This window comes from Cylas formicarius, unplaced genomic scaffold (genome assembly GCF_029955315.1).
Source record: "Cylas formicarius isolate icCylForm1 unplaced genomic scaffold, icCylForm1.1 PGA_scaffold_4__25_contigs__length_36172078, whole genome shotgun sequence".
In the NCBI taxonomy this organism is placed as follows: Eukaryota; Metazoa; Arthropoda; class Insecta; order Coleoptera; family Brentidae; genus Cylas; species Cylas formicarius.
In genome coordinates this window covers 30,675,636-30,688,223 of record NW_026844334.1, presented here as the reverse complement: position 1 = coordinate 30,688,223, position 12,588 = coordinate 30,675,636, and the positions used below count along the sequence as shown (strand labels likewise).

At 32.6% G+C, this 12,588-nt stretch overlaps 1 protein-coding gene across 3 annotated transcripts in view; it reads right to left on the bottom strand.

The window, feature by feature from the left end:
• Positions 1–12,588, bottom strand: part of LOC132700418 (tyrosine-protein kinase Fer) — a 115,898-nt gene that overhangs the window by 20,620 nt on the left and 82,690 nt on the right. For 2 of the 3 annotated variants that reach the window (XM_060667724.1, XM_060667726.1), the window contains 6 exons: positions 2,784–2,880; positions 1,083–1,278; positions 890–1,027; positions 591–836; positions 343–535; positions 8–193 (listed from right to left, as the gene is read on the bottom strand). In XM_060667724.1, the coding sequence (XP_060523707.1) occupies positions 8–193; positions 343–535; positions 591–836; positions 890–1,027; positions 1,083–1,278; positions 2,784–2,880 (1,056 nt within the window). The remainder of the gene's footprint in view (positions 1–7; positions 194–342; positions 536–590; positions 837–889; positions 1,028–1,082; positions 1,279–2,783; positions 2,881–12,588) is intronic. The other variant, XM_060667725.1, reaches the window with a different exon arrangement.

The following is a 12,588-nucleotide window of genomic DNA, read 5'->3' as shown; positions in this document are numbered from 1 at the left end:
CACCTACACTATCCCCACCCTCGCTTTTGGGCGCCGACTCCCGTCTACCCTTAGTACGGGGCGGTGCTATAGGGGACGACGGAGCTGATTTCCGCCTGAAAGGCCTGCGCAGCGCATTCGGGAGCATTTTGATCATTCTATGCCTGTCAAATACTGCTAAATGTTTGTTTAGTGTACTCTGTGAACCATCACCCTGGAAGTTATGTTAGTGTTTTGGTTAGTGTCTACGACATTCTACATTTAATCAAATAAAATTCATTTATTTGTTTTTAACGACCCTCCACCGGTGTTAGTTACCCCGTTGTGTCCTAAAATTTAGGGAATCGCGATGATATCTCTTACCTCTTCTCTAGGACTGTCTATAAAACCAGTCTGACTATCAATTGATATATCACAGCCGGATGGCACTTCCTCACAGCCCAATTCGTTTAGCGCGCATTTTATTAACTCGATTTGCTTGGCCGTTTTCCGTTCTTGACATTTCAGTTCGTTTATTTCTTTTTTGGTCAGTTCTGTCGTACTTATAGTTGATAATCTAAAAGAAAATGAATAATTTAATGCGGTGTGACGTCACTAATTGATACCGTTACCTATTGTTCGCTTCAATTTGAGGAATGGTTTTTCCGTTAGCCAAACTATCGCCGTTGGGCCCACTGATAAGAACATTTCTCTTTTCCTGACTCTCCTTAACGCTAGACTCTAATTCAGTCAGTTTTGTTCTAAGCCATTCTACCGTTAAATTGTCTACAGTCAATTGGTTTGGCAATAGTTTCCCCGCGGAATCTTCTACCAGGCTTTCGTCAAATGTGAATTTGACTGGCTCATTTGGAGTTGACCTAAAGTAGGTACGTAAGAATACCCGCGTTGCACAAAGCCAATCACTACTCACTTAAACTTGTCTACGAAGTCTTTATATTCTTCTGCAGGTTTTATAGAATCTATGCTACCCTCTACTCTTTTTTGTGGTTCTCGAAATTTCTCGGAGCATAAGTCTGAATACAGAGCTATGTCTTGGTAAATTTGTTTCCTGAAAACCACAATAACGGTAATGTCGAAAATAAAACAGAAGTGAGATTTCCTACCAAGTGTGAGTGTATGATTCCTGCAAAGACTGTTGATACTCCAGTAGACCTGGAAGTAGCACGGTTCTGTAGTCCCTTTCGAATTCTGTGGCTTCGGTAAGCAGTAAAACGTATTCGTTGTGCGTCAAGTGCAATTTTCTGCAAGCTTTCTGGTACTTGTCTCTTACTTCGTCAAGTTTCCTCCCTCCCCTACCAGCTGGAAGCAAATTTTACGCACCACTTTCATAAACGATATCTTCTGAATGAAGCAATAAGTACACCAAAACGTTAAATAATCGAAAATTTTGTATTCATTCGTTCATTTGGATACCAAATATTCGTTTTTTGATACTTATTCACGATTAATTGGTCGCGACAGCTATGCCCGAGCTGGCCAGACAAAATACTGATCTTATTGGTCCAGAAAATCCATCCAAAAAGGTTGCCAAGTCTATTTTAAAATTTTTTGATAGTTTACGTAATTTTTTAAAATGCCAGTAAGTATTCCCTTCTATCTCCGCCTTGCCTGCTAATTTAGAAAGTGATTATACCTTTTCCCAAGAAAAACAAATTATAGATCGGTTTGGTTTTTGGATTCCAATTTCCAATGCATTTTTTTCTACGACCATTAAAACGTTCACTCTTTTTGTTTCACACAGCTTATTTTTCATTTTAAAAAATGTTGTGGCATATTGCAATTAGACCCAAGATAACAATATATAATAAAAACAACTAGGAATTTGAAAAACAAAAAACAACTATTCTATGTTTCTTAATGAAGGTTATAAATCATTATAAAACTGTAAAACTTAGCCGTATTCCATAGGCCTAACATTGTACCTACGATGACTGCCAAAGGTCCGTAGGCAAAATTCGTTCTTAAAAATAGCTCGGTGTGCTCAACAATACTTCAGCAATATCATTGCGAAGCACATAGAATTGGTATGGATGCAATTAAAGGATCTGTAGCAAAACATAACACCACTTTCTTAAAATGAGGGATGTGGGAAGCTGATAACATGCTAAAAAACATTGTAAAACCTGTTATTATTTCTCTGTACTCCAACGACTATATTTCATCTGACTATTGACCAAAATTTCCATTGTATTGTATTGTTAATGGTGGATTGTTTTTACATAATAATATTTATTACAATTTATCGAATTTCCTATTATTCTTAAAGCTATGTTTCAATGCACTTGATCTGAATCTGAGTAACTAATATGTCAATCCCATCTCTGTAATAATAACCATGTACTATTATTATTATAGTTATTATTCTAATAAACTACCAGTAGTAACGTCACTGTCACATTACTTTCATTTACCAAACTCATATTTCTATGGTCTAAAAATTAGAGTGTCGCTAATTTAGGAAGGATTTCAGGTTTGTGTAGGTCTTAAAAACTGAAATACGGAAAACTATCATTGCAATTTATCTTAATTCTACGATATAGCTTTTACGTTGTCCACCCTGTTTAATGATCCCTGTCATGCAATTTTACATTTTATTGCTCTCTCACATTAATAAACTATGTATAAAAATGTATACAAAAAAAGAAAGAAAGAATCAGAGAAAGAAAAAATCATAGAAATTAAAATTACTCTAAAACAGCAATATTAGAGAATCTCTCAGAAAAAAAAGATACCAGTTAATAAAAAAATGTTCTTATTGCAAAGGTAATAATTATATTAATTAATAATAATAAAGTAGTACTTACTTTTTACATATATTTCTTCAAATTTGCACCGCATTAGTTTGTACAGCTCCAAATACTTTTGATATTCAGTTTTCTTCCGATTCACTTCATCGTTTAACTGAAACAAAAAAAAAAACACAAAAAAATAAAGTTTAGATCATATTCATATATTCTTATATTTCTTTATTTATATATTATTATATTATTATTATTAATACTTGTATTGTATATATTATCTAATAGCTGGCTGTAGGGGTACCAATAATTTAGTTTACCGGTACAAAGTTTTCTATGGTTCCTTGTGATAAAAACCTTAAAAAAACCAAAAAAGTTTATTTTTCAAAGAAACTTCCACAGGCTACTTTTTACAAAACTTCTGGCTAGCAAGTTCAACTCAGCAAAAACCGACGCAGGAGGAATCCAGAAGTTTTGTAAAAAGTACCAAAAAAGTTATTATTACTAAAATATCAATTAATTCGAATTAATTGATATTTTAGAAATAATAATTTTTTCGGTTTTTTCCAGGTTTTTACCATAAAGAAACATAGAAAACTTGGTACCGGTAAACCAAATTATTTGTACCCATACAGTCAGCTATTAGATAATATATACAAGTATTAATTTCAATAAAGTGTCATAATTCATACAACTGCAAACTGAAGCGACAAATGACACAAATCACAAAAATACCTTTAATTTAATTGCTTGGTCTGAAAAAATACTGGAAATAAAACCACAAAGTTTTTGTGTGTCTAAAAAATATGTTTTGATATTTAATATCCTAAATTAACTTAATTTTTGATTAACAAAATATTTACTTCAGATCTTATTTGCTAATTGTGTTATTGTGGCGAGGAAAAACCAATATTGAAAAAGTTTTTAGTTATAAACTAAACACTAAAGAACACACGCGCATCTATTAATTAAAGTGCGGTAAACAGCATTTGACTCACGAGTTTATTTGACACGAGCGGAGCGAGTGTTTAATGAACCAGTGACTTAAAAAGTTTACCGAACGCGTTGCATACTATACTTTTTCTACGACCGTTAGTTTTTGGGTACTTTTTTGGCAAAACAACATGAATACATTCACTGACATGACCGTCAGAATTGACAAACGTCAAAATTCAAGCCGCGCGGTAAAATCTCCGAAAACATCCGATGGCTCCCAAACCCGTGCGGTAAAATCCCGGAAATGTCCGAAGTGGCTCGGATTCGCGTGAAACGAAACTGACGTGGTAAAGTGACGCTTCCCGCACTCTAGATCGGTGTGTAATTAGGTATTTTAGAGACGGGAGTAGAAAAAAATTCCCAAAGGACTGCTAGTCTCGATTTAAATTTCATTTAGTCTGGTAGTTTTAAAAAGTCGATGAAGAACAAAAATTATAACAGTCACGAGCAATTTTATCTATAAACATTAAATTATACCTAGCTTTAACACCGATACTATGTCTTTAACAGAAAAAAATAACTTTTTTGATTTAATGCAATTTTATAATCTTCACAAAAACGTAAAAGATGGAACAAGGAACCAGAATGCTTAATTTTTTCTTCTTCTCGATTCACTATTTACAAATGGCTGCAATAATATAATAGCAAAAGTATTTCCAAATACACTTTGAGACTACGATACCGTATTATTTAACATTTAACACTATTAAAAGCGCCCTCGTATCAAGGCAGAAATTTTAAGAAAAACAATATTAGTGTTTTCATTTTACATTTATTTAAAGAACCCTGGTCGGACTTGTGCAGTGCATCCGGTGATACTGAAAAAACATTTGATGTTTTTTACTCTTCTTTCATGACTTAAAAAAAAAATATTCCTTTAAAAACCCGTTCTAGATATTTCAACAGGAAATCGTGGGTTTCCGTGTCACTAAAGAGTTCCAGCAAACCTCTAAACAAATTAAATAGTTTGCGAAAAAAAGACTGCATTTCCGTAAAAATATATAATTATGAAAGCAGTAAACATAAAAAATTAATAAATTTAACAAAAAAAAGTTTCTATGAGCAAAAAATGTTAGAGTCAAATAATCAAAGTAAAGCTGCTTGTTCTATTGTGTCTGAAATAAGTGGAAGGAATAAATGGCCGAAGAATTTTGAGATTAAGGACAATGACAATTTTATCAACAACTTAACAACAAATCAACAACGAACTTAATAAAAAATAAAAATTCTTATGGCCCTGATAGAGTGGCTTTTGTAATATTCAAAGTGTGCCGACTGTGTTCTAAGTCCATTGACCTCCTTGATAAATGCGTTATTACCCTACAGTCCTAAAGATTTCGCGTGTAGCAATCATTATTTAAGTAAAAACAAAATTTTGGCTGAAAGACAGCACGGCTTCAGAACCGGTAGATCAATCAACACAAACAGCGATATTCATTTTTGGAGCACGGTATCAAGTATATTGAGTCTGGAGAGCACCCTGCAGGGATATTTGGTGATCTTAGCAGGGCGTTTGACTGTATGAACCGCGAAATTCTTTTGAATAGGATGGAACAATGGAATCAGTAGAATAGTTCTCAGCTGGTTTAGATCGCTCTTAACAAATCGTAGGCAGTATGTTGAAATACGGCACCTTGTGTCAAATTAAAAAGTCCAATCGGTCGATAGAGGCGTACCGCAAGGTACAGTGCTTGGCCCTCTTTATTTATCCTTTTTATCAATGCTCACCTGCCTAGTTTGAGTTTAGCAGGCTTCGCTGACGACTGTTTAAGTTTAATCTGCTCACACTGTTATCAAACTCTTGAAGACAGAATTACTTTTACTGCTAAATAGCTGGTTTAACACAAACGAACCCCTTTTGAATGTTCAAAACACAAGTGTACTGATTTTCAAATGGCCACAAAACAAAAAAACTTTTCTGTAAATGTCCACTAGAACTCTACGAAACTCTATCTTGGGAAACTCAATGCCAATTACTTTCTTCAAAGTTGCACACTTATTGTTTCCTAATAAAAAATTTAAAAACTGTTTTGAATTTTTACTTTGATCAGATCCATTCGCGATTACTCTATGGTATTCTCTTTTGGGGAAATTCAAGTAATGCAATATCTGTTTTCATATCCCAGAAGAAAATCCGAAGGTGTATCGCTGGAGGGTCGCCGGATAGCTCGTGCAGCCCCCCCCCCCCCCGAAATATTTTCTCCTACAAAACTGTTTTTATAATTTAAAGGAATATTTTACTTATTAATGTTTGTTATCACTGTATTGTGCGCTGTAATATTTCTATTACATAAATTTTTAATGTAGTCTTCTGCTTCAATTGCAGGATCTACATTGTGTAGCGGTGAGGAGGGCAATTTAGAACAGAAGCAGTTTTGAATTATTGGATTAACGAACGCATCATTTGTCTTTCCTAACCTCCAATACCTTTTTAATACTGGTAACACCGAACTACACGTCTGTCAGTTGCCAATGTCAGTGTCAAACAGAATAAAATTTGTCTGTTACTTTACGGAAACGAAACCAAACATTTTTATTTTTTATTGTAAACGGATTACTGAAAACGTAAGTATTATTTTCGAGTTTTGACTATTTCATAGTGTTGTGTATATTATAGCAAGTGTATTACCAATATAAGTTAATTAAATACAAGTTTCTTGGTCGTTTACATAATTTTGTTTCTGAAAAAAATCTGTGGAGCAGTTATGAATAAAATGTTCAAAAGTGTTCATTTTATTTTTTTTTCTACTCCCGTCTGTAAAATACCTAATTACTCACCGATCTAGCGTGCGGGAAATGTCACTTTACGACGTCAGTTTCCTTTCCCATGAATCCGAGCCACTTCGGACATTTCCGGGATTTTACCGTATGGATTTGGGAGCAATCGGATGTTTTCGAAGGTATTTCCTATGCTTTGAATTTGGACGTTTGTCAATTCTGACGGTCATGCCAGTGAATGTATTCGTGTTGTTTTGCGAAAATGGACCCAAAAACTAACGGTCGTAGAAAAAGTATAGTATGCAACACGTTCGGTAAACTTTTTAACTCACTCGTTTATTAAAAACTCGCTCCGCTGCGCTCCGCTAGTGTCAAATAAACTCGTGAGTCAAATGCCGTTTACCGCACTTGTTGCATAATATGCTATTACAGTTGTTAATCACAATGACAAGAAATTACAAAAAGAAAATGATGTTAACGAAGAAGACGCCGAGAGAGCTGTATTGTGTGTTGTCAATTATGAAACTGAAGACCGCTGTTGCTATATATAATATAAAACCAACCACTTTGTACTATAGAGTAAAGAAATATAAATAGAACGTAATGCCAAAAATTATATACTATAGCAGCAAACACACTGTGCATCAAGTGGAAAGGCACTTTTTAAAATTGTCCAAAATGAATTATGGTCTTGACTACTTACAAGGTCGAAAATTGGCATATCAATATGCAGCAGCGTTAGATAAGTGTCCTGGAAAATGGATGAAAAATTTTATGAAAAGGCACGCAGTATTATCGTTGCGAAAACCTGAAAACACGAAAGTAAACAGCAACACTGAAAATATAAGGGGAAAAGTAACAATTGCTCCTGAAGCAATAAGACCGTTTCCTAAAGCAATTCCTCGTACCGGAAGAAAAGGCAGAAAAAAACGTTCGTCACGAATATTAGCTGATACTCCCAAGAGGACAATGTATGCTTAAGAACAATACGTATAAAATGAAAATACCGTTGACAAAATATCAGTCAAACTCAGAATCTGACGGAAATATATCTTTTCATAAAGATTCTGATATGGATTTAACAGATGGTCAAAACAATTCTGAATCTGATAATCTAGTTGATGGAAGGAAATCAATTCAATCCTTGACAAAATTGCTATATATTGGTAAAATGTCACTCTGCAAAAAAAGTTGCTTTTTTAAAAACGAAATTGGGTTTTAAATGAATTTGAAATTGTAAGGAAACTTCCAAAGCCATGCTCTGCTCCAGGCACTTCTCGCACAGCTGGTCTATTACTCTCAAATTAGATTTTAGTAAATTTAAACTAGGTTAGGTACTATTACCAAAGTTTTGAAGTTGTTCGTTTTTTGTTGAATATAACTTATATAGTTTAACTACTTGATTCTTTTTTAAATGCCTTCCTGGGGCCATTTTAAGTGGTATGTTTTTAAGAAAATGTTGAGATTATAAAGATAATATAAAGACAAAGATTTTAATTGCAATATGTAACTAGATGTCATATTAAAATACTAAGTTACTTACACTTGTTCAAGACTGCCCCAGGCTGTTCATAGTTTTATAAAGTTTATTTAAGCAATAGTGAGTCTTAAATAAAGTGTTGATTATAGTCTATGTTACAATGTTTTCTTGTTATCATGGCATTTCAAAACTGCCCCGGGGGTTATCAAATGTGCGCCTTGCCACATGTAAACATTTAAAAAATAATGTTGTCACTTTAATAACTAAAAACAAGTAAATTTAATTTTTATTTTGTAGCACAAACAGCATATCTATTCATAAAAAAATTATATACCTTGATAGCACAATATGACAAATATAATATTTTATTTAAATAGTGTTCAAAGGTGCCCCCTTTACCCTAACTATTTTGACCTACTTGACGATATCCACATACCCTGATTGTATTCCAAATATAATAATAAATATTATTATTATTATTATTATTACTATTATTATTATTATTTATTAAAATGGAAAGTTTTGAAACTCTAAAAAATGGATTTTGTTACTTCATTTTTATAAATTTTATCGCCTTATGTGTACCTGTACCTGTAACTATACAAAACGAGAAATAAAAATATAACAAATAAGTAAAAAAAAATTTTATTACTCGAAACTAGTAAGTTCCAAGTGGGAAAATCGTCCTACATCGTTCTTACCATTACAATCGCGTAAACAACAATGATATACAATTTATTTAAATTCATCAAATGTCATAATTGGTATTAAAAAAGAGACTAGGGTCAATTTTGACAAAACTCGTATTAGTTTAAAATGTTAATATTTAATCCTAATGAACATTAAAACAATATCACTAGCAAACTATCTCCCTTCGCAGAATAAATACCGTAAAAAGTATCGATGTTAGTTGACGCCTTCAGTGACAACAAATTATGAGAGTTCATTTTCATTTCAATGTTAGGATAACTGAAAATTAATTGTCATGCATTCGGTGAGAAATTAATGAAGCAAATCAGTGAAAACCAGTATGAATTGCAAAACGCCCATTGACAAGAAAGTTGTGAAAGAAACGGTTTCACGGCCGGAACGTGTCTCCGATATTCCGAATAACTTAAAGAACATTATCGGGCAAAACAATGTTTGGGTTTAAAAGCAATTTTACTGATGAACTGCTTCCTCGCAGAGGCGTACAAATTACATATCGGACTTTACGAAACAAACCCGATTTATTGTTTTTGAAATAAGTTGGTTAAAAAATAACTCTGAAAATAAACCTGAAAATGTGGAAAAAAACAGTTTTCAGGTTTTAATTAAGGGGATGTTAACATAGTTGTTAATACCACCCAATGTATCTGAATGACGAAAAGGAAAAATAAACCACCAAAACAAAAAATAAAATAAATAAAATATGCTTGTAGAGCAATATAATTCTATTATTTATAATTCCTTTGAATTGTACTGGATTTCCTCTTTAATTCCCTCATACCGTCCACCAGAATTTCGTCTGCTGTTTACCCTTTTTATATAACTTAATTAACGTAATTCAGATCCAACCCTGTTAGAACAATTAAATGTAATAAATTTCCTATTGAAAACAGAAAAGTTTGGGGCACATTTGACATCGGCTAAATGGTTATTAAAGAGTCCAGGGTCTTGCCATAAATAGCAAAATAGTGTTGGAAACGGATAGCGCAATGTTTAGGTATTCTACAGAACGTCGCTTATCTTTCTATGAACAAAACATTATTATCACACAAATTAAATTAGAACAAAAAATGTTAAGATCTTCACAGTTTTTAATGCATTATGACAGCTGTTTCGGCAACACGGTGGATTTATCAAATACAATACAAATCAATACTATATATTCACACTTATATATAAAAACAGGTAGTAAGAGATTTTTAATTATACGTAGAGGGTTATGCATTTAAATTTAACAACGAAAGGTCATTTAAATCCAATTTGTCATTAAGTAATAAATTCGAATATCTCATTTTGTTAATCTCCGTAGCTTCCAACAAATTTAGCTTTTGCTTTTTAAATGATTATGTAAAATATCAAAATTATCGTCAAGGTTGAGCATTTTTGAATATAAATAATATATATAAATCTTGGGACAAGATCCACATTTCAACTTGTAGACTCCGGATTTTTGAGTTTTTCGTAATTTAGTTTTATTGCCTTTTTGGAAAATGTCCTACGGTGTTTTCAGTTTTAAAAGCAATATTAATATCAAATTTAGATAGATGTTTCGAAATTTTTTTTCTCCTATGTATTTTATAAATTTTATTTTCGGTGTTTAATATGGGATAGATAGAGTTCAGAGCTATTTGAAACTGCTTTGTAGTTATAATCTTATCTATGAAAGAGGTAACCATTGTTAAAAGCTATTTGTTTTATAATATTTAATTTTTTTTCAAAATTTTCTATAGAAAGTGGTACATTAAGTAGTCTGTTGATAAAAGCATAAAAGGCAGACATTTTGTGTGTGTAAGGGTGATTTGAGTTATTATGTATTATTGTGTCTGTGTGTGAGGGTTTATAGTAAATGGAAAAATCTAACTTGTTCTGTAGATTAGTTATAGTTAAGTCCAGAAACTTTAGAGAGTTATCTTGTTCCGTCTCAATGATAAATTTTATGCGGTTATGTATCGAGTTAATATGATTCGAAAACGAATGCAGTTGTCTTTAGATTCCAGTGAAATAGACAAAAACATCATCTACGTACCTATATCACCAGAGAAATCCTTTACTCAGAGGATGTTTATGTGTGATATTTTCTAAATTGTCCATGAAAAATTCTGCAAATAGTGGACTGAGTGAGTTTCCCATAATTCATCCTTCTTTAGCAATATAAAATTCACCATTAAATTCAAAATAATTTTGCTCTAAACAAAATATTAAACTATCTAGCAAGTCTTGTTTTATGATAGGGTTAACTTGTCTCTGCGTGAGAATATTGTCTATTATGCTAGGAAATAAATTTTGAACATCGAATGAAACTAGAATTGCCTTAGGAGGAATTGTTCGAATGAATTTTTGATAGCATATCTAGGTTTAAAGGTAGTATTATATTCTAAAATTTTTATTAATCGTTGAAAATTTAACTGATGATGCTGTTACAAAAGAAACTACGGGTCTTATTGACATATGCTGTTTGTGTAAATTAATTAAAGAATATAGCTTTGGAGGTTGACGGTTTTTGATTATTAGTTGGTAATTATCATTGTCCTTAAAAACTGATGAATCGGTAATTACTGTTTTTGATATAATTCGGTGGGATCATATTGTATCCTTTGGTATATGTCTGGATTAAGAAACTGTTTGGTTTTTGTAATATATTCTAGAGAATCGATAGCAATGACTGTCTTTCCTTTTCTACTTTACCTGCATAAATGTAAATAAAAGTTCAGATTCTAGCTATGCCATTCTTTAAATTCAGAAATGCACAACTATGACGATAATTTTGATATTTTACATAATCATGCAAAAAGCAAAAAAACTAAATTTGTCGGAAGCTATGGAGATTAAAAAAAAAGAGATATTCGAATTTATTACTTAAGGACCAATTGGAGTGTCGGACTATAGTCATATTTTGTATTTGATAAAGGCACGGTGTTGCCGAAAGAGCTGTCATAAAGCACTAAAAACTAAGAAAACATGAACATTTTTTGTTTTAATTTAATTCTAACAAGAAACATTTCTTGAAAGTCGATGGAAAGCAAAAGAAGATAAATATATAACAATGCTTAGATATCTACCACTATTCTAGGAGTAAGATTATCAAGTTGTTCACAAAAACTTTAAACGGGTTAGTTCTGACCGCATTATAAAGAGGACATGTATACAGTAAATGGAATACAGTTGAGTTAGAATCCAAGTTGTGTGTAGAGGTAAATTAGAGCTGATGCATTTCGGAAAACGGTAACTAATACTTCTGCTGTCCTAGAACATCGTGTGGTGAGAATTTCGAGCAAAGTCAAGGACAGCCTGGAAGCTAATATATTAAGCATAGTGCTTCTATTAATATTTTGCCACAGATAGAAAAATCAGAATTCCGATATCAGACGATTTGATGTACATAGTGTCTCCCTGTAAATTGTAACTTTCGATCGCTTTGGGAGTTTAGACACATTTTAAGTGAGTTCTACCACACTCAAGTCATAAATATTGGGAAACATTTGAAGAAGTTAGATTAGATCAGGTTTATTCAATAATATCAAAATACACTCACAATGGTACTATTGCAAACCCGTATTAATGCTTTTCATGAAATTAATTTAGATTTATAGAACATGCTTGGTTACCAATAATTCTGCCGTTTCCCTAAAAAACAAAGAGATATGAGATAGTCACTTTCTGGTCACGTCATGTACTAGCGACTTCAGGCACCACTGAAAACAACATTTTATCGTGTTCCGAAATACGTCGGCAATTGAAGGACAGCGTAAGTAAATATTATCAAATATTGCCCTACATCTTTCAAGCATGATATGCTAATAAATGAGCTCATTATTTTAGCGCCATTTCTATGTGAGAAGCAAAACTAAGTAGCTTGTGGCGTTTGAGAGCCCGCAGCACAGCTGTTTTCTGGGCATGACCGTCAATTCACAATTCGTCGGGAGCATTTCTTACGGTTTTAAGTTTTACTTAAAGAGTGCATATTTTTTT